The sequence below is a fragment of the Thamnophis elegans genome, chromosome 2 (assembly GCF_009769535.1).
Source record: "Thamnophis elegans isolate rThaEle1 chromosome 2, rThaEle1.pri, whole genome shotgun sequence".
Classification (NCBI taxonomy): Eukaryota; Metazoa; Chordata; class Lepidosauria; order Squamata; family Colubridae; genus Thamnophis; species Thamnophis elegans.
The window spans coordinates 121736945-121760272 of NC_045542.1; the positions used below are offsets into that span (position 1 = coordinate 121736945).

At 37.5% G+C, this 23328-nt stretch overlaps 1 protein-coding gene across 1 annotated transcript; it reads right to left on the reverse strand.

Annotated features, from left to right (window-relative positions):
- Positions 1 to 817: 817 nt before the first annotated feature.
- TRH (thyrotropin releasing hormone) lies at positions 818 to 7476 on the reverse strand. The gene is made up of 3 exons (XM_032211246.1): positions 7149 to 7476; positions 5940 to 6155; positions 818 to 3176 (listed from the first exon to the last, which is right to left on the reverse strand). Exons 2-3 carry the CDS (start codon positions 6139 to 6141, stop codon positions 2707 to 2709), a joined length of 672 nt encoding a protein of 223 aa, XP_032067137.1. The 5' UTR covers positions 6142 to 6155; positions 7149 to 7476; the 3' UTR covers positions 818 to 2706.
- Between the last annotated feature and the right edge of the window lie 15852 nt (positions 7477 to 23328).

Here is a 23328-nt window from a genome sequence, read left to right on the forward strand (position 1 = left end):
CTTGGAGATCTTCTAGTGTAGCCCCCTGCTGAAGCAGGAGATCCTACACTATTTCAGACAAATGTTGTTGTTTCTTTAAAACCTCGAGTCATGAAGCACCCACAACTTCTGAAGTCAAACTGTTCCATTGGTTAATTGTCCTCACTGTTAGGAAGTTTCTCCTTAATTCCAGGTTACTTCTCTCCTTGAGTAATTTCCATCCATTGTTTCTTGTCCTGCCCTCTATTGCTTTGGAGAATAATTTGACTCTCTCTTCTTTGTGGCAGCCCCTCAAATACTGGAATTCTGTTATCATGTCCCCCCTAGTCCTGATTTTCTCTAGACTAGCCAAACCCAAATCCTGCAATCTTTCTTCATATGGTTTAGTCAGAACACTTTTTTAGAACACTTGCTAAACTGTTAATTAGAATCTATGAATCTTATGTCAACTAATTCAGTTAAATGTTTGCAGGACGGAGAGTAGGAATATCACTATTATCTGATGCCCATTAAATGTTTCAGCCCCAGTACTGCAAAGATGCTACATTTGTTTGTGTTGTATTTTTTAAACTTGTATCAAAAAGATTTCAAACAGAAATCTATTTTTGCACAAAACAGCTTTCCATATGAACATTTGATTAATATTGTATAGAAATATATAATCATGTCATACACAAGTTTTGATTTAAAATATCAAGTTTGTCCCCTTGTTATATTGAGTTCATCCTTTTCAGTCTCGAAGTCAATTTTAATTTGGTACATTGTTTATTTACTTTCTTTCTGTACAATCAAAACGAAAGCTGATTTGGAACACTATAATTTTATTTGGCAAGTAAACACTTTTAATTCACAGAAAGTGAATACATTTCTTCTGAGCATGGTAAGCAGTTTCCCACATTTTTAAATAAAATCCACACAATAAGATGAAGATGTCTACTAATTCCTCTTTTAAATTTTCATTGTTGCTGTTACCAATCTTTAGTTTGAATTGAAAGATTTACTTCCACTTTATTCGAATCTAGCTGGAACCAGGAATTCTTGGCTATAGATTTTTCATACTGATTCTTGCAATAATAGGAAAAGTTTAATTGCTAAATCAGACATCTTTCTCAGTGTACATTTCCACTCCATTGGACTTCCATTTGCTCCACCTTAGCAATGAGCATAGAGAAACTTCTTATATTATCACAACTTGGTACCTGGTAATTTCACAGCCTCCCCCAACTTAGAAGGTATCAGAATGGAAAATACTGTCACTGGAAACTATAATTTGAAGACCACATTGCTACATAGAGAGGTATATTCTATCAATATGGAAACAAATAATATACATTATGATAGTTGGAGAATATCAAATATTAGCCATAGGTCCTCTGTCCTTCCACAGTTGGATTACTGATACATGTGGAATAAGTTTCTTTTTTTTAAAAAAAAGACACTGTTCATTTCTCATTCCAGAACTAAATGGATAATATAAGCAATTGATATTCTATTGTCTATTGCTAATTCGCTCCATCCATATCTTCAAATCTTTTTGTGTTTCTGCTTAATTAATAATAACTTAATTTAGAAAAGGATCACTCAAGTCTAAGGGTCCAGAGATCATTCTTAGTACAAGGACTAAGATAGCCATAGGAAGTTTCCAACTCCAGCTACTACAAAAGCCTATAGTGCTCATCCTCCAGAGATTATGACATCCACACCTTGGTGATCCTAAATCATATGTGAGCCCTCCTCAAGACCTCCTGAAGGTCTGCAAATGTGTTGGACTATAAAGAGTCAACTAGCATAGATATGTAGATTGAGAACAATGAGAATTATACTTCAACTCATTTCAACCACAGCAGACTAGGAAGATCTGATTTAAGCAATGCAACCAAACAGGCCTGATAATATGATTTTGATCTTCATGGTGAATAGGTAATATCTAAAAAGCCATTGTGTTGATTCCTTCTTTAATCCATCCATATTGTAAATGGGTGGATTATTGCAGTGGATACTAACCACAATATTCCAGTGGATCTGCAGTACATACTCAATATTGTCTTTGTGACAAGTATCTGATTGTGAACTCTTCCTTTCTTTTATTCACTTCCGATTTATTAAGTACCTGGAAAGGTCCTGCTTCAAAGTAACTTTGTTATAATCATTTATCTTTTACAATTAAGAGTGTAGACCAAATAATTCCCATTACAGACGTGAATTATAATAACCATGATCTTCTACACAATCCTTGCTGAATTACAGTTCTCCATTTGTAATTTAATTCATATATGTAATGGGAGAATATTCAGACTTGAATAGGAAGCATGACTCTTTGCTGCTGGTGCACCAGAAGTGAGCAGCAAGATTAGCTCTAATTAGTCTCCTAGTATGACAATCCCCACCTTCTCTGTGTATTTATCATTGGCCCATGCACAGTTGGGGGGAAAACGGTACATTAGTATGGCTTTTTATGAGTAAGTTCATTTTACACAAGTATCAAACCCAACTATCTGTCACTCAAGGAAACACTTCAGTCTTTTCTTTAAAATGAAATCCACATGCCCATGGACTGCTAAATCTGGATTATGGTATTCCACCATTCTGTGTTATATTCCTTATAAAGAATTACCTGCAGAGAAATCAGCAAGCAGAAGGAGATGAGGAAGTCATTCAGAAATCATCCAGAAGAATGAAACAATGAATACAACAAACACACAGACACAGACACACAAACAATGTTTCTCATTCCTCTGCTTCTATTTCACCATCCAACAAAGAGCTTCTTCCAGGGTGTTGCCTTTTCTCTTCACTGTGGGCTTTGCTTATCTTATCTAGCAACTCTAGCAGCAGGCTACCTTTGCTGCATTCAGAGGACTCCTGGGGGTCACAGAGAATATTATTGTCTGGGGTCTGTGAACCCAGATACCTCTTGCCTGGATGCTGCCGCTTCTCTAAGATTTCCTCATTCTCAGTCTCATCATCCCAACCTTGCTTGCCAGGGTGCTGTCGCTTGTTGTAAGGCAAGTACCTCTTGCCCGGATGTTGCCTTTTGGATAATTCATTCAGATAAGCTAGCTGGCTGCTTGGAATGCTGAGGATTTGATCCGAGAGAGATCTTCTGCCAGGATGCTGCCTCTTCTCCATATCCACTACCATCCTCTTTCCAGGGTGCTGCCTTTTGGTGAACCAATCCAGTTGAGAGGCACCCGGCTCTGTACAAAGAAAGGCTTCATATTACTGCTCATTTGGAAATTGGCAAATTGTTGTTCTTGTTGCAAGTTATAATTACTCAGTTTGACTCAGGAAGAGTTAGGCAAAATTGGTTAAAAAAAAGAGCATGGTCAAAACAAGGGTTTAAAAATTACAATATTTGAAGGTGTATTATAAATAAGTGAATAGATGTAAGAATAAGATTCTTTATTTCATGGAGCTGACAAGATCTTCGAGAATATGTTATGGGTATCTTTGTGAAATGGCTATTGTAATGGGGCTTGTTCACTTCCAAAATGGCTGCCATACTAGCAAACTGGTATTAAATACCAGTTTACCAGAATGTCTATGGAAGTTCCTAGTCATGGTTGTCCCAAAGATGCTTTTTTTTCCAAGAGGCAACTGGACTTTCTTGTTTGTCTTTGAAGATGTTTCACTTCTTCAGTTTCTCTTAGATGAGAAATAAATCATCTTCAAAGAAAAAACAAGAAAGCTCAATTGCCTCTTGAAAAAAAAAAGCACTTTTGGGAATTTACCAGAATGTTCCCTGCACTCCTCAGGCCCTCTCCTCCCCCAGGTTGCTCCTCCCAGTTTACAATTGCCTTTACTTCTTGGGCAGGTGGGCTTTGGGACTTTGAAGTATTGAATTGTAGCTGCCCATCATTGGACACAGACAGGTGTCCATAGACCTATGAGTAGATTTCCTTGAAAACGGATTCCAATTTCAAGAACTCAAGAAATATCACAAATACCTTCTCCAATATTTGACTGAAATGTGAGACCAAAGAACATTACTCAAAATGATTGATTAGATAGATATTTGGGAAAGTGGAAGAAGAATTCCTTTGAAGTATTGGCTTGAGATATCAGTATTAATGTTGAACTCCTTCAGTATCAGTAACACACTGACATTAACATAATGTGCAGTTCTCATGTGAGATTCCATACATTCGTCAAGCATGGTCTTATAATAAGTGTTAAAACTATTCACACAGAGGTTTGGCTACAGGCACAAGAAATACAACTTTGTATATTCTAATGGCAAGGAACAATTTTCTGACATTCCTCACAAAATGTTGTTCTGCAGGAACATCATTTTAAACATGGCTGTTTATAAAAAGAATGCCTTCCTCCATTTAGATAGAGAATCAGAAAGGAGATTCAAACATACAGTATGCATAGAGTTCTTTGGATATATTTGCCATCCTTTGATGTGCCATCAACTCCATTATCAGTATAATCAGTCAGTATGACAGACCTGCCCTATCTGCCATTCGGTCATATGACTTCCCAGGCAAACTTGTAGGTAATAGCAACAGTCTGGTAAAATAACCAAAACAAGTTTTTTTCAGACACAAAAGAAAACCTTCTTAGTCAATTCAAGTTCACACCGGGGGCAGCTGGAGCTTGAATTGATTAAGAAGCTGGCATGACATTGGTTGTAAAGAAATTGGAAAGGGAGAAAAATAAGAAAGATAGAAGCAAAACGCAGGCTGTAAAAGATACCCAGGTGATTCAAGATCATCTAAGTGAACCTGGCATGGAGCCACTATAGGATCTGTCTGTCCTGCACAGACAACCTGTAGGATCTAAAGGATCTAAAGACACCAGAGGGGAAGGATGTCCAGCTAAGTTTTGATTGGAATCTTTAATTAAGTCACTGGAGAATTTAATAGCAATTGCATTTTAAGACAGGAGCAGTGTCATGTTATCAGAGGCAAAAGCATTGCTGACAGGGATCTAATTAATCCCAGAATGATAGCACAATTAAGTCATTAAACTTGTCCGCATTCTCTTTTCCTTTGAAGGCAGACAATGGATGGAGACAAAGAGGAAGAATTATAGGTCTGTCATAGGCATCAGCTGGGTTCTGCTTGCTTGGTTATCAGACTGGAAAAAATAAAGCTTTAAAAAAAACCTGATGTCTTTCTATTTTTGTTACATTTGGGAGAAAAGTAATGGTGAATATGGTTCACGTGAAGGCCTTTGGGTTCTGGATTTTGCCTGATCAATCCTAAAAATTTATGACAATTGGCCCATCCATAAGGTAGAGGGAGCCCTGTGTAGAGATGTTGAGAAATGTTGGGAAGCAGAAATTGTACCTTTCTGGGTATTGCATCAAAGCCTCAGCTGCCTATTTCTTTTAGAAAGCAGAGATATACATGTCACTTAGCACAGTCTGACCTGTGCCGAATAAGCTACCCTGTTGCATCCCAGAGAGTGTAGTGAAAAGCACTACACCACTATTACCATTAAAAAAAAATCAATAAACAATCTAGTCAGCTGAATCTTGACTTTCCTGAATATTAGCTGTTCTTCGGAGCTCTTTCCCAACACCGCTAGGAAGGGCCAAATATTAAAATTTAAAATTATAATATTGGCATGTTTATTTGAATGTTGGGTGTGGTAGAAAATAAAATATCTTTTTTTTTCCAGAAAGACTGGTCTAGCCTTCCCAAAATTGGCATTCTCCGTAGATGTTGAATTACAACTCTCAAAACCTCCACCAACATGCAACTGAAATACTTAGGATTCCAAATTTGCTTTAAGATATAGCACAACTTTTCTCCGTCTTAGCAACCAAGAAAAATGTACCTTATATTTTAACAGTTGTCTCTCCCCGCTTCCCCCCCCCCCCTGCTTTAAAGGGGGAAAAATACTATGAAGACTTTTCTGGACAGAAATTGTGCATGTAAACAAAAACAAGAACAAGAAAGTAACTTCATCAGTTATGTAACCCTAGAAGTTCTCACATTTATATTTACCTTTATCCAGATGCTCTTTTGCATCTTCTGCTTTTCCGAAAATGGAACTTAAGATGAGGCTCTCTGCCTCTGGGGAGAGATCATCAAAGAGACTCTTTTCACCATTCTCATCTTCTTCTGGAAATTGCTGCCCCAAGTTGACACACACACTAGTAAAAATCAGGAATAGAAACAGCAGCCGCCGCCAAATGGAGATGGACATGGCAAAGCAAGATCCTATGGGCAGAATGTAGAGAAAACAGGTTTTTTAAAAAGTGTAGAAAATGCAGCATTCCTAATCACTTGGGGAGAAGTGGTGTGTTGAGGAGACACATGAAAGCTCTTCTATTTTTATTCACTTCTAATGAAAATATCCCTGGGAATGATTACTTATCACTTTAATTTTCTGCAAGCTCACTTAGGTTTGCTTAAAGATCTTCATATGAATTTGATGGTCCTCTCTGAGCAAAGATAACGACTATAGTATGAGAAAACAGTCTGGTTTATTCTTCTTTACGCATGTGGTTTATCTGAAACCTATTCACATTAAAGATGTGAATAGGCTATATAAACTTTGTATCAATACATCAGAACAAGTTCTGTGTCATGTTATATACACCATTTCTTTTCAATGCTTATATTTGAAGTAGAATACCTGTACAGAATTATTACAACATGAATACAATGCTTGTATCATACTGTGCTGCCAAATGATGCTTTAAATCCACATGGCTTAATTTCAATTTTCATTAAAACCGCTCAGTGTTTTTTACGTCAGTCAAATAGATTCTAATGTTTTCAGAACATTTGAAAATGAGAGAAAAGCTGTCCTTTTGTGAACATGTAACTAAATGACTTAAAACACATTTTAACTTTGCTGGCAAAGTTAACAGTAGTTGCAATTTTTAAGGTCTATCTGATTCTGTGTTGTGAGCAAACAATTAACATTTATCCTTTTAAAGAGAAGAGATAAAGAGAGACAGAGAGGGAGGGAAGGAGGGAGAGGGAGAGAGACTGTCATTTCCATACATCTTCAGATTGAAAGTGTTACAAGATTAAATTTGGAAGGTATATTTTTCCAATCCAGTAAATAGCCTGCTTTCTTAACTACTCAGAACAATTGAATAACAGCTGTACACAACTAGATAAATCTGTGAGGTGTTCATATAAGAAAGGAAAAGTTTAATAGGCAAGACAGCCTGCAGAGGGAAAGTAAATGGAATTTATTACCTTCCTTCCAGGTGCTTTAATCCTTGGCTCAGGTTGTGGAAGAATTGCGTCGGCTCACTATTTTTCTGTAGCTACTTACACGTTTCAGCTTCAAAGTTGCCTTCCTCCCTTGAATCGCAGATGACATCCACCAGAAGTGCTCCTGAGTTCCTTTGGGTAGATTAAGTCTTCTTCCCTTCTTATAGAGAGCTGCCTCTGGACCAATTATGCAAATAGTTGTGAGGTAATATATGTGATGTACTGTGTTGCTCCTGCCTCCTTTCATTGATGTCAGGGATCTGAAATTTGTGCGCATGTTAAAATTCTGACAGTTGTGAGCTGACCTCACTTCGCGAAGGGTTGCTAGAAAAGAATTGCTTCAGGAAATAAGATAAGATGAGGGAAATGCCTGTGTGTATATGTCAACAATTGTTATGAGCAAATCCCAAGCAGGACATTCCTGAGATCCGAAGAGCAAAATAGAACCAATAAATGATACTATTTGCAACTTCTTTTTTATGGTGTCCTCCTATCTGTAAATTTGCAGTAATTGACAGTTTGCTAGACAATACTCCACAGTTCTCTCATTACCATGTAAATTCTCTCCATATAAAATCTTGAATTTTACAGAAAGCAGGACAAGGTTTCATTTGGGTAACAAAGGGCTGTGTGAGTGATGTCCCTCTGTTTTCATCTGGAAAGATTTCTATGTTCAGTTCAGAGATGCTTTTTCTCTACTCATTTGTATACGGGAGATTTGCTATTTCAATTTGAAAAAAGTTGCAATCTAGAAAACACACAAATATGAATGTGCTATACAACCATATCAGATTGTGACATCCAGTTTCTTCATTGTATATTTCATGATATTCTGGACTTTTACAAAATCCTTTATTTTCATGTCTCATTTTTCTACAGTGAAGGCTTCACTATTCTTTACAAATCTTTTCAAATAAATTTATTCAATCTTAAGTATTTTTTAAAAGCGGCAGTAAAAGTCTACATACAGATTTTGGATGACTTTGGCCAAATCCTGATTAAAAGTTATATTAACTTTTTGTTAAATTCTCTTGAACCAAACATTGAATTGTTCAAAATAAACTTGTCTGATTTGTTTGAAACAAAACTTTGAGGTTTTGTGTTATTTATCAATGAATGAATAACCTAATGTTTTCACCAGCTGCTATAAGGAATAGATTCAAGTGATTTTCAAGACATTTCTCTGCCTTTCACGTGTACATGATTATCAATATGTTTTCAAGATAAGATGGTGGTCAAGGAAGGTGAAATTGCCATTACAGTCTAAATATCACAAATAGCTATTTCATATGGATTTAAAACCAATACTTTAAAAAGAGACACTTCATGTAAATACTTCGAAAGTTCTCAAAAAATAATATACATGCTCTATATACAAGTTCTGCTATATAACAGTCCTTTATATATTTAACTGAACAATTGTCAGATGAAATGAATTCTTTATTTTAAGCAACACTGGACATAGTAAGCAATGTTTTTATTTGAGTGCGTGTGTGCATGTGTGCGTGCATGCGTGCATGCAATAGACTAATTCCACAGTCTTGTCACTTCTTTTTAGAGATTAAATAATATGGGTTTATCATGTGCCTGTATTTATAATGTCATGCACCTGAGGGCAAGACAAGAAGTAATAGCTGGAAATTTATCAAAGATAGATCCAACCTAGAATTAAGGAGGAATTTCCTGACACTTAGAACAATTAATTAGTGGAGCAGCTTGCCTTCAGAAGTTGTGGGTGCTCCATCACTGGAGACTGGACAGCCATTTTTTTTCTGGACAGGTATAGGGTCTCCTACTTGGGTAGGGGGTTAGACTAGAAGACCTCCAAGATCACTTCCAATTTTGTTATTAGATATTTATCTTGTCTTTATTACATCGTAATTAACTCAAGGCAATGAACCTAGATAATACTCCTTCCTCCTCCTATTTTTACCACCACAATAATCCTGTGAAGTGGGTTTGGCTGAGACAGAATGACTGGGCCAGAGTCACCACCTTTGGCAGGTGACTTTTGGAGAAAGCGGCTACATATGCAAATAATAACAATGACAAATAATGCTATATGATATAAATAAAATTGATGCATTTTAATAGGACAAGAGCCCCAAACATTTGCTGATAAAATGAAAGAGAGACCAATTGATGTCCATGCATATGTGGACTTCTGAAGCTTTCACTGAAGTAGCATAAGAAATGTGACAACCAAGCTGAGGTCTTCTTTGGTAGCTTGGTAACATTTTCACCCGCCGCCTCACCTGATTGGCTTCTCCAGCATTCTTCTGTCATGATTGTGAAGTTCTATTCACTAGAAAATTTACAGCTGTAAGCAATTGTTCTTGGAATAGCTATTTGTTTTGTGATGGAAAGCATAAAGACTATTGGCTAGATATTACAGAAATGTGAGAACAGAGAATTAAGTCCTATTGCTAGCTTTATTTTAAAACAAGAACAAACCAGAACTATCACCACTGAAAGGAACAACTTTATTTTCAAACTTATACTAATCTTAGACTGCTTAGATCAGTGATGGCTAACCTTTCCTGGATTGAGTGCACAAAGCGTGTGTGTGTGGATGCACGTGTGCATGCCTGAACCGCAAAAATACAATGTGCACCCATGCATGTGCCCCACACGCATGCTCGCCCACACACACCCTGCTCCCTCGCGCCTGCACGTGCCCTGCCCCCTTGCATGTGCACATGCCCCCCTTAGGAAGACCACCTGCTTTCCTTGCGCATGCACCTCCTGCTGATGCCCCAGCCCTGCACATGCACATGTGCCCTTCCCCCCACGCATGTGTGACAGAGACCTGACGATCAGAGGCAAGCATGCATGCGCAGCCAAGCTGAACTGGGACAATGGCACACGTGCCCACTTAGAGGGCTCTGTATGTCACACGTGCCATAGGTTCGCCATCATGGGCTTAGACTGAAGAGAATTATTTTTAAAACTGTCAAACAAAAGATGTCTTTGTCTTTTTGGTAGGCGTCGGATTTTTTTTATTAATGTTAGAAAATGGGAAAGGTAATAAAAAAAGAAATGTGTAGTGTTTCACAGCTCTATAAGGCTTCTGTCACCTTTCATTTAGGTCTCTGTCACTCTTGCTTACAATGCTAGACCCCGAGACCTTAGATCCTTAGGATCCTTATTGCTAAAAAATTGGATTTAGGCATCTGTAAGTGAATTCAATTTTTGTAGACCAGGTATAAGAAATGGAAGAACAAAACTAACTAAGGATGGGTCAGCAGTCCAGAGGTTGGTGACAGCTGCTATTCTGAATAGGAGCCTGAAAAGTTCTATAACTCTAAGAACATGATGTGATTACTTAATAGAGAACTCATCAATCAACAATGGGCTGTTAAGAACAATAGCAAGAATAAAATTCCATATTTCCCTTTTCACTATTTGTTCAGAGTTCTAGATAATACTGTCAAAAATTGACAATTGGTGCTGAAGATGAGAAACGGATCAAGTATCTGAATTTTCCTGCTATGAACATAATATAACAAATGGTATTGCCATTTTGCATTCTCTGCACAATGAAGGAAGCAATTTAAATAGAACTTTATCAGAAGTTCACAATAGCACTGGAATACCTAGCCAGACATAATTCACATGTTTAAAGTCAATAGCCTTTAACAGGAGGCTGAAATAGCTGTTAAGACCAACCCATTGCATTTGTTATTTGTATAAGAGAGGAGGAAGAGAAAGAGAAGGGGAATGAGGAGAGGGAGGGAGAGGAAAAGGAAGGGAGAGTAAGGGGCTCCCTTAGCAAGGCTCCCACAAAATGTTGTTTATTTTATTTAATTAGTTCCATAATCTTATAATAAAAGTCTCAATGTTCCAAAGTTGACTGGACCCTTAATTTGTTTATAACTTTCTTAGGTCAAAATCCAATTTAGCTTCCCCCTCCCTTTTTTTTTATTTCCAACTAGCTGAATACTCATGCTCCATTATGAAACTATGTGATCGGGCTTGTTAAATTGACATTTGCAGCTTGAAAATTAATGAGTAGTTATGATCGGTCTCTCCTCTTCTCTCCTCAGGCTTGCCCCACAGAATAATCTCCTCTCCTATCTTATCCCCTTCTCTCCCTCAATTTAACTCCTTACCATCAGAGTGTTCTTCAGGTGGGGAGGGGGAGTAGAATGTCTAAACTCCCAGCCTGCAGGCTGGATGAGTCATGCATTGGCCACGCCCACACCCCAATGGCAGTTGGAATTGAGTTCTTTTCAGGTGGGGAAGGGAAGTAGAACATCTAACTCCTTAGCATCAGAGCATGGTAATATTAATATAAGAAATACTAATGATCTGATGGTCATTTTGAAAAAATCCTTTCTTAGCAAGCACCTAGAAGCCAAGAGGAACATACATGCCAAATTTCAAGTTTGTAGGCTTTATGGTTCTGGAGATTTCGTGATGATGCATAAGTGGTATTTCGCTTTTATATACGTATATAGATTTGTTAAATTCTTAACCTTATAATTAATTTTCTTTTTGTTTTAGAAGAAAGGAAAACTCGCAAGGTGGCTTTTCAAACTTGTTATTCTGAAGATTTCTAATAGCCTTAGAATAGAAAAGGGCAATTTCCAAAAGTGATCAGAAAGTGAGGTTTACAAACTCAGTATCCTTAGAAAGCCTTGGCTGTGAACATGATGGTTGGTTGGTTGATTCCTTCATCTACCAATTCTCAAACCCACAAGAAACTATTGTCCTATAGTCTGCTCTCAAGGAACAACTGGCTGGAGCACTTGTGAATGATCTGCTGTCCTCTCCTTATATGGTGGGGTATCAAACAACTGGTCTACTTGCCAGTTTTCAAAAGGTTCATAAGGAAAGGAATCTTTTAAAAATCTACTTAGTTATGAGGGTTTTTTCCTACTTCTTTTTCAAATAGACATGTCCAATTTTCCATAGTAGCAATATGGTTGCAATAAAATTACAAACTAAAACAGCATAGAATTGTACAATTCAAACTAAAACAATGTTTTTTAAAAAAAATACTTTAAACAAGACATCCACGAAATAGCAAATACTGCAAACAGTAAATATGAAATGTTTTTAGACACCAAAAAAATAAAAAGAATAAAACAGCCAGAGAGATGAGATATTTCCCTAGAGTCTAAAGAATACAGAGGACAAAATAATAGAATTGAAAGGGACCTTGGAGATCTTGGAGATCCAACCCCCCTGCTCAGGAAGTTAACTCTATATCAGCGATAGCGAACCTTTTTTGTCTTGCATGCCATAAAGGGGGAACACGGGGGGGGTCGTGCACGGGTATGCCGCACCCATAATGCAATGTGCCCCCCAGTGCCCATGCGTGTATGAGAAGCGCTCCTCCCCATTTTTTGAATGCTTCCAGAGGCTTTATAGGAGCTTGAGGAGGGCGGAAAAAGCCCCCCCCCCCAGAGGCCTTCCGGAGGCTTCAGGGACAAAAAACAACCTTCGAGCAAACCAGAAGTGACTTCCAGTTTGCTCGTAGGGCTCGTAGCCCTCTGGAGGTTTCAGGGACTTTCAGGAGGCTTCCCTGAAACCTCCGGAGGACTAAAAATGACTCTACGAACTGAAGCCTCCTGAAGGTCCCTGAAGCCTCCGGAGGGCTTAAACCCACCCTATGAGCAAACCGGAAGACCGTTCCCGAAGTTTTGGTTTGCCCATAGGGCCATTTTTTTTGCACTCCGGAGGCTTCAGGGAAGCTCCTGAAGCCTCTGGAGGGCCTCCAGGGGGGAGAATCTTTTTGCCCTCCCGAGGCTCCTATAAAGCCTCTGGAGCCTGGGGAGAGCGAAAAATGCCTTTTAAAAGGCTGAACTCAGCTGGCCAGCATGCACATGCGCGCTGGCCAGCTGACAGGGCAATGCCTCGCGTGACCTGACAAATGGCTCTGTGTGCCACCTGTGACATGCATGCCATAGGTTCACCATCCCGGCTCTATACCATTTCAGACAAATGATTGTCCAATCGCTTCTTAAAAATGTCCAGTATTGGAGCACCCACAACTTCTGATAAGATTTATCTCATGGTGGCTCTACAACAGCAATTTCACCTCACTATGTTCTTATACCCCTAATGGTGGGAGAACTTCCAGAACATAATGGCATATTGTGGCACCATTTGACACCCTATGTGTGTACCAATAATCATTTATTGTTTTATTGCTGGCACATATTCTTATATCTTAATTTGAATTCAATCTGAGGTCTTCTTTTACACATATTTATGCAGTTAGGGAGATTAGCATGAGTTTGATCGCTGCATCAGGAAGGTATGAGAAAAGTTTGCAATTTAATTTCTTCCTACTGAACTAATTTCTCCTTTCATGAGACTAATCAGGGAGACAATGCCGAAACTTGTATTTATGCAGAGTAGGTGGACAGTTCTCTCACTCTGACATACATGAAAATAGTTCCAGAAACAAATTTGCACTAAACAGAAAATCTGTGTCCCCAAAGAAGCTCTTTTCCCTTGAATAATGCCCTGATTGATGCTGCATTTTGAAAATTCAGCCAAAGTGTTTATGGTATAAGATAACCAAAAAGAATTCAATCTTTGTCTTTTTAAGACAAGTATTTTTTTCTTCTTTATCCATAAGGGACCTTATAAAATATTTGGGAAATCAATTTCTCTCCTTTAGTCAGAGATCCCAAGATTGATCTGATTTAAGAGAGGAAGTTTTGAGTTATGTTTTCTAAACCAGAAGTTTTATTTGTTTATTTGATTTCTATAGCCACCCATCTCAGCAAACACACTCTGGGTGGCTTACAATTCAAAAACTTATATTACAATTAAAGTCTCAAAATCATTTTAATGCAATAATAGTGAAAACCATTAAAACAATAAAAACCTTAAAACATCTATTTTGAGTATATAAAAAGCAAAATTTCTGGCCTGTTAACAATATACTTAAGAGGCAGGACCCTTGGCACATGTAGCATCCCAGAAACAGGAGCTACAGGTTTTGAAAGCTTCATGGAAGGCTAGCAGGGTTGAGGCCATTCTAATCTCTAGAGGGAGGGTTTTCCACAGCATAGGACTACTTGTCTTTTAATTGTCAGCCCACATTCTTTAGACTGATGGGATCTTTAGCATGCCCATCCTATTTGATCTAATTGGATGGGTAGAGACTCTGGAAAAAAGGTGATCCCTCAGATACTTTGGTCCCGAGCCATGTAGGACAATATAGATGACCACTAACACCTTGAATTGCTTTCTTCTTTTCTTTCTCCTTTTCCTTGTCCTTTATTCAGACATAAACTTTTTGTTTGCTTCCTATAACTGTTATTAGAAGACCAGAAAGCAATAGGACTTTCTCTAGATCTAGAAACTGGGGCTGTACTTTATTTTAATGAATGGAATTGAGACAGTGCTAACATTCCGTTTCCAGAAACAAGAAAAGGTGTATAAATTAAATTCTTGGATTTCTCTACTATAATATATTACCAAGAAATGTGTGCTACGCATTTTCTGCTATTCATTTCAGATCCATATGATGCAACAATCCAGGCTACCAAGATCATGAATTTTCCTTTAGTATCAATATATTTAAGGAACAAAAATCAAATATTTTTACTTATTTATTAATAACATTTATATGGCTGCCCAACTCACTTATACTGAGTCTAAGCAGTTTTCAGAAATAAAATGTCAGTATAAACCCTAATAAACTCCTGGCTTCCTGGCAACAACAGTCAAACTAAGCACACCTGGGCTCCGTATCACCCAGGCTCACTGGCAGAACCATATTTTCAGGATCTTTCAAAAGAGAATCAAGGTGGAAACCAACTTCATTTCTGCATCATTTCTGTGGATGATATTCCACAGGGAGTTAAGTACAAAGAACCTAGTAGCAAACTTGCATCTTTCTGTCCCAATTCTCTCTCAAATCTCTGCTTTAATTGCAGATCACAAGACAGCCTTATTCAACATATCAATCAATTCAGTAGCTTTGCCAGTACAAAAGTGTAAATCCCTTAACATCCTGGCTTGCTTGAAACTAATAGCAAGCCCCTTGAGAAAACATAATCTGGGAAGAGAGTAGATATTGAATCTCTGATAATGAAGAGGAAGGCTGGCACTGAATGAGATGAGGATCTAAGCAAAGGAACTTTTAATAGAATTAAGGAGCAAATTCTTCACAGCATACAAATAAATCAACTCAACTGTTTACATCCATCTGAAGTGTGATTCAGGCTGGTATACACAAATTGTTTATGGTCCGAGGAAAGGGATGGAGAACATCTGCAGAATCTGTCAATGGAGCATGTCACTTAAGAAAGTCAAGCTGATTTACAATTTAATGAGGAAGAATAACTGCAATGCTATGGCATTAATCCTCCACATCACTTCTTTGAGACATTTCTTGGCAATAAACAGCCTGTTAGAGGGTTAGCATTTGAAATGCTTAACTATACCCTTAAAAGACAGTTAAACACAGAATTAAAGATCTTCACAGATCTCATAATATATTTTTATATTGAATTATTAACTGCTTAATATTATTGACATACATTTTGTATTTACATCCATGTCCTTTGTGCTAGAAAAGCACACTAAGGAAACTGAGAACCTTCAGGAACAGTAGACGCAGTCTTTTTATGAGCTGTCTGGATGTGATTAGCTAGGGATTGGTGTTTAATCTCATCAATATGTTGATAACTTAGATCTTTTCTGTCAACATTTGAGAAGGAATAGAAAAGGTAAAGCTGTTAATGTATAAGGCCAACCCGAGATTTAATTTAGCTACCATAAATTAGTACTGTAGTTATAAATTTGATTCATCATTTTTGGGTCATGGTGGGGAGATACGTTCAAGTCAACCTTGATTCCTGGCAAATGCCTGGATCATTCCCTGAATTTTCTTGACAAGATTTTCAGAAATGGTTTGCTATTGGCTCCTTCCTTAGGGCTGAGAGAGAGGAACTGGCTCAAAGTCATCCAGCTGGCTTTGTGTCCATGGCTGAAGTAGAACTCACAGCCTCCTATGTTTTCCATCAAACAGGTTACTTTCATTGTACAACATATATTCAATTACGATTAATATTTCTTTCTTTTCAATAAACCTAATTCCCTTACATTCTTGATTGTCTGTTTAATAACAATATACCTTTATATAATCACTTATCCCATTCTAAATATTTTTACAAGATAAAAAAAATTACCAACTGTTTATATTTGTACATTACTATTTTCAATTATGTATAATCCCACCAATCATCTATTGAGTATGCTTATGTTCATTATTGTCCTTGTACATCATACATTCAAACAAAGATGTTATTCCTTTATTTTTCAACAAAGTTCTCTTGACTAGTCTATTCTAAGTTAAAACCTGATTCTTTGAGTTACTATACCAGGGATATCAAACTCACGTTATCACGGTGTTGTCACATGACATATCTGGACTTTCCCCTCCTCACTAAACTGGGAGTGGGCTTGGCCAGCGTGTGAAGCATCCGATCCACACCCTGGGAGTTTGACAACCCTGTACTATATTATTCCATCTAAAGAATCATTTTTGCAAGTAGGGGACTATTCTGAGTTTCTAGATTATCTGCTGACCAGGAATGCCCATTTCACCAATTGTGCCCTGTTTTTAAAAACAGAGCTAATCATGGTTATGCATGACTGAGTACTATGCGTATTTTGACTTCAATAAGTAGCAACATCCAGTAGCTACTTGTTGCTTAGGCTTGATTAATGGCTAGTTAGGAGATTCTCCGGGGAATACCAAGGCTATAGACTTGGGTAGGAAGTTAAATGAGAGATTCCTGAAGAAAGCGATATTACACCAGTTTTGTATTGTTGCCAACAACACAAATGTATCCTCCAAGTCACAAGGAGTTGATTCACCTTGAGCAAGATGTTATCACAACCATAGTTCTTTCAAAGATTGGATTTGGAACTTGAACTCCCACTCCCACAAGAAGCTAATATTTCTGACTGTCTGCAAGGGCTGAAAATGTATTTACCTAAACAAAAGTGCTAAATCTTTCTTCCCTGCCAGAACAGTTAACTGAATAGGAGAACAATTGCACCAAAATGTATTTTTCCCCTATTGTTCAATCAATCTTAACATCTAAAGTGGTTATCATGGTCCCGTTTTTAAAATAACTACTGGAGATTTTATCCATAATGTTTGAAGTTTTACAAGACTTTCTTTGGTCAGAAGGTCTGAATGCAAAAAAGTTATGGAAACGTAAAGGAATGCCTTCTTAAAAGAGTGCTTAGAATTTCAGCCAGTTCAGAAACTGGTTGCCAGAATATTAGTCAGGTTGTCAGACAAAGCAGGTATCTCTAATCTTCCCACTTATTTCAGTGTCCATTACAAGGAAATGTTTTTGATTTTAAGGGGCTAGCTAATGGTGAGAGACAAGTTACCATAAGTACAGAAGTGGTCAAAATTGTGGAAACCTTTTGGGAAAAGTGTATTTTCTAAAACTAGCTAATAACATCACAGTATCATAAAATTATACATCAACGGAAAGATAATTTAATCAAAAATGTAATGCAACATCTTTTATGAAGGATTTGCTATTAGAATAGCATTTATAAAGAAGAAAAGTGAAACAAGATATACAAAAATTATCACCATAGAAAAAATGAGATATACAAAACTATCACAATGTCAGTTAATACTTAGTTGGATAACTTTTAGCATGAATTATGGCCTTACAACATCTTCCCATGGAACCCAAAGGAGTTTTGTTTCAAGTCTTTTAGTTCTGCAGCTGTTATAATGTGAAACCAAGATTGAATGATTGCTTCTATTAACTGGGTTTTATTGATGGGTTGCTTCTAAGAAGTTTCTTTAGTCAACTCCATAAATTTTCAATTGGGTTAAGGTCTGGGGTATTCCCAGGCCACTCCAGCAGTGGAATATGCTTATCTTGAAACTCCTAAAGAAAGTGGTGTTATTAGCCATCAAACCTCAAAAAAACACTTTTTTCAAAACGTTTCCACAATTTTGGCCACTACTGTATTTGTTTTTTTTTTCTTTCTTTGTCATATTTAAGAACTGCCCATCCCCCTCACAGGGGGACTTTAGCCCAGGGCTGTAAAACTCCCAACCTGCGAGCTGGATGCATCACATGCTGGCCACACCCACGCTCAGTTTAGAGAAGGGGAAAAAAGTCCTGATGTGTCATGTGACACCGCTGTGACGACTTGAGTTTGACACCCCTGCTCTAGGCAATGTATTGTCTCCTCACATGTACTCTGCCTATGAGCATCATGTGGATTCTCTTCCATGTCTTCAACTGTCTTACATATAGTGGACAAACACCCAGGAATAAGGTCTTCCTGGTCATCAGGTGATAGTTGCTTTCCAAAAGAGGTTTCCCTTGGTTTTATAAGTGGTTGTTTTGAGGCAACCAAAGATAAATTTAGGAAGAATGTAGGAATGCATATTTGCTTCACAGCTGTGGCTTTGGCGTTATTCTGAATAGCAATAGCAGTAGACTTATATACCGCTTCATAGGCCTTTCAGTCCTCTCTAAGTGGTTTACAGAGAGTCAGCATATTGCCCCCAACAATCTGGGTCCTCATTTTACCCACCTCGGAAGGATGGAAGGCTGAGTCAACCCTGAGCCGGTGAGATTTGAACCGCTGAACTGCTGATCTAGCAGTAGCCTGCAGTGCTGCATTTAACCACTGCGCCACCTTGGCTCTTAGCTTCATATAACTGTCTGAAGCTTCATATAACTGTTTTATTGGCGCTTTGAGATTTGGTTTTTCGAAACTAGATTACGGTGTCCCAACTAACATACTGTACTAACATACTGAGTCCCTCTGGGAATAGGGCGGCATAGAACTGCAATAAATCAAATCAAATCAAATCGAACTGTTAAATTGTTTTATTATGATTGTTAGCTTAAGGATCAATCCAGCAAAAAGGCAGAGGTGAGTTTAGTAGAATAATACATAATACATTAATAATGTTCATGATGGCACACAGTGTCTGTAGTATTACCATATCCATTTGGTTGTTATTATTGGATACTGGACTACACAGAATCTCCAGCAATTGGGCTAAGACAGCTCTCTTAGAGGACGTAGACCTGACTTCAAAATGAAATCTGAAACATTCCTTAATGAACAACATTCCAGCTCAAAAATGAATCACCACTTTGCATAAAATTAATTCCAATAACCATTAACTTCCTTGTCAGCATCATTTATTGTAGGCTTACTTTTTCAACTGATCTCACATCTGAAATAGTCTTTAGTCTCCATTTGCAGACAAGCATCTTTGGTCTTCTCACTCACTCAACAGAAAGGCATACCAGTTTCCATGGGACATACTCTATAATGCACGCTAGTTCACAAGAGATAAAGATGTTTTAAGGAATCTTTTGTTGAATGATCAATGTTTCAATTTGTCCTTTCAAGTAGCACATGCCAGCATCCCCAAGAGGAAAAGCTGCTCACTCATGAATGGTGGGAGGAAGAGACAACCACAGACTTCCCATGTGGTGCTTTTTATTAGCTGCAATTATAATAATTTTATTTCTAGAACATCCCAAATACCCTCAAGGGTCTTGAACTGAGAGGCTTTGTTTATAATTAATGACTTTATTATTAAGTAGATATACTCAGTGAGTCTATAAGAATGCTAACATCTTAAGAAAAGTGGGCAGGTGGCAATAATTCAAAAATCCACAAGAACGACAGAGCCTATACATCCTTCCCCTTAAGCATGGTTCAAACTTCTTCCCTTCCATCTTTTCTTGAACAAAAATAGACATACTGTACACCTGGACAAAACCCTACCAGCATATTTATGGGATTTCAAAAAAATCCTATAAATAAATTAAGGAAGTCACCATATCTGTATGTAATTTGACTCCAGGAAGCAAAATTCAAAAGACAATATCACTATATCTTTTGAAAGAAATTTCCTCTCTAATCTGCTTGTTTAAGAGCCTGATGCCACCATTTAGATATTTTAGCATTTAGATTTGGGACCTGAATACCCACTACAAAAATGAGCTAATATTACTGACTTTCTGGAAGTGCTGAAAATGTATTTACAGAAGCAAAAGTGCTAAATCTTTCTTTCTTGTCAGAACTGTAGCTGCAAAGATGAACAAATATATCAAAATATTTTTCAATTGCTCAATAAATCTTAACCTCAAATGTGGGTTGTCACAGTCTGTTTTTTTAAATAGCTGCTGGGAATTTCATCCATAATGTTTGATATTTTGCAGGACTTTCTTTGAGTTAAAGGTCTGGATGCAATTTTGTATGAAAAGTTATAGAAATGGCTCGCAAGCATTGGGTGTAATTGCTAACCTTATTTAAATGTAGGTTCTGTTTGTTTGTTTTTAATATTGAAATTCCAAATGAACTTCTGTTTATTTCTGGGGAAGGTTCCGTTCTTTGTACAAGATTTAATTGTGTGTCTTGTATTGAGAGCTAGGAGGGTAATTTGCCTTGGGAATGAAATTTTAGAATATGGACAGCCATTATTTATGAAATCCCTAATGAAAAAAATAAGGTAGAAATTGAGAGGGGATTGTCTGAGGAAATTATGTTTCCTTGTTCTGACAAAAGGGAAAGAAATATTTGTGGAAAAAAAGAGATGAATACAGTTTTGTAAGAGACATATAAAACTACCTTTATTATTATCTGCATTTCTATTAAGTCATCCAAATCCTTCTCCCTTTCACATATATATCTCTTTCATTTCATGCTGAGAGGATCACTGACTTTTAGAGGGATGCCAGGATCTAATCCAATGGTAGTTTGACAACTTTTTGGTTGGTAGATGCTCTACATTTTTAAGAGGGTGAGATTAGTACTGTGTTACACTCACATGGGCAAAGCTTAATTCCTTTCCTTGTTTTTAAATCTAAATTTTTAATTCTTTATATTCATTTATGGTTCCAATAACCAAACGGGTTTTTTTTCCCAGTGGGAAGCACAGAAAACAATTGTTAAAACTAGATTTATATGTTTCCCACTGCAAAAGAAAAAGAAAAGTTTTTGTTGCTGGACCATAAGTAAATATAAAGAATAATATGTCTGTTGAACAATTGCGTTCTTTGAATTTTTGCTCCATTATATGGAATCTGGTTATTTGTAAACAGCACAGAGTTTGAATGACCTGTCTTCCAATTTATCATGAAAAGCAACCAATTTGTTCTGTCGTGCAGAAGTAGCACAGTTACAGAGGAATCGTGTACTTAGCTTACGTACTTACTTATCCACATGGTCAGATCATTTTAAATGTCTCAGACTCTTCATAGTTAGAATAGTATTTAAAGGGCATCCAATGGTTGCAGAATCATCGCATTATCCACAGAATATAAAGGATAAGTGTGAGCAATTTACAACACAGCAATTATATCTTAAAGTAGAAAATTAGTATTGTTACAAAGATCCAAAATGCAACACCAAGTAACCAAGCAAGCAAGTACCACATTCTTATTGATCAAAAGGTGCAAGTACACACACACACACACACACACACACACACACAAATCTGGTTTTACCTCATTATTTTATATAAATAATATATTCAGAGGTAAATCTCTTTGGGGAACAACCAGAACCACATCATGCAAACCAAAGACCAAGACTGAAAAAATTCTTCCTTTTTGATTTCCTAGTGAATAACAATGACTGCAAATTTAAGACATGGTTTAAAATTCATTATTCCGCTCCCAATGTTGAAAACAAGCCCCCCCTTGGGATATTATCCACCGCTCTCTTGCATGGATCTATTGTAAAACAGCAAATTACAGAGCATACAGCCATGAATGTGTATGAGGGGGATTGTTTGGGCGAGACTGTGGATTTAAAACTCTGAGAGGAAGAAGTAGCGGAAAGCGGTAAATACAGAATTGAGGCCCCTGCTCTGCTTGTCCCTTGTATGAAAGCCAAATTAATTGCGAAAGTAAAGCACTGAATTCCAGAGAGAGAGAAAGAGAGAGACACAGAGAGAGAGAGACCGCAATTTTTGTTGGCCCTGTAAATGTTCTAACTCAATATATCTTTGTGAAATGTCTCCAGAAAGAAAGAAGCAATCAAGAAAATACAAAATTCAGAGTGGTAGCAATAGAAAATGTTACAAAATGGAATGCATGAAAATGCAGCACGTTCTATCCAGAGGCCTTGAATTGGCTTTCCTTCAATTGAAAAAACTCATGGGAACTGACTTACTGATTAAAAAAAAATCATAGGAATTTTGGATTTACTGCTTTCCAAGTTTTTCCTAGATAACAATGGAGATGTTAACAAACATGGAATCCCTGATTAACAATTTTTTAAAGGTGGAGATAAATAGAATGTGCATTGGAGGAATTCTCTTCTCCCAAACAGAGAAATAGCAATAGCACTAGACTTATGTAGTGTTTCATGGTGCTTTACAGCCCTCTCTAAACGGTTTTCAGAATCAGCATATTGGCTCCCAACAATCCGGGTCCTCATTTACCAACCTTGGAAGGATTGAAAGCTGAGTCAATCTTGAACCGGTCAGAAACTCCTGATAGTAAATACAGTTAGCTTGCAATACTGCATTCCACTGTGCCACCAAGGCTCCCCCTGAAGAAAGAGTGCCAAAAGATACTCTGGAATTGAACAGCCATGGGATACTAAGGCTATAGTGGAAAAGTTTGTGGAATGAATGAATATAAAGCATAGTCATGCATAACAAGCTGGGATGTTTATTATACATTTTTTTTTTTTGCTTTCACCCCGGAGGTTTGCAATCACTATCATGTCCATATGGTCATCTGTGCTCAATGTAAAACGGCAATCATGCTAGAAGAAGGAGGGGGGAGGGGGAGGAAATACCCAGAAGTGGAAGGAGCTTCTGAGGACTCTGTTTCTCCATTTACAGACCTCTTCCCTCTTTAGGTCTTTCAAGAATGCACTTATTCCTCTTCAGTTCCACTCATTGGAAGCACTGGATTGTTCTGCAGGCAAGTAGAAAGATGGTGTAACACCTGGAAGTTTGGAGGTGTTAGCAGTTATTTGTTTTTCCCCTTTGTACAGCATGGAGGTGAGTCCATGGCCTTTTTTCTGCAGGGCTTATGTTATGGCAGCAGTGATTTGTGCTCCTTGTTCTCCTTATTACAGAGGGGAAAGGTAGATGGATGCAAAATATGTCTTCAAACTGCTTTTCAAGAAGAAGTGATGATGTCTTTAATCACTCTTCGCT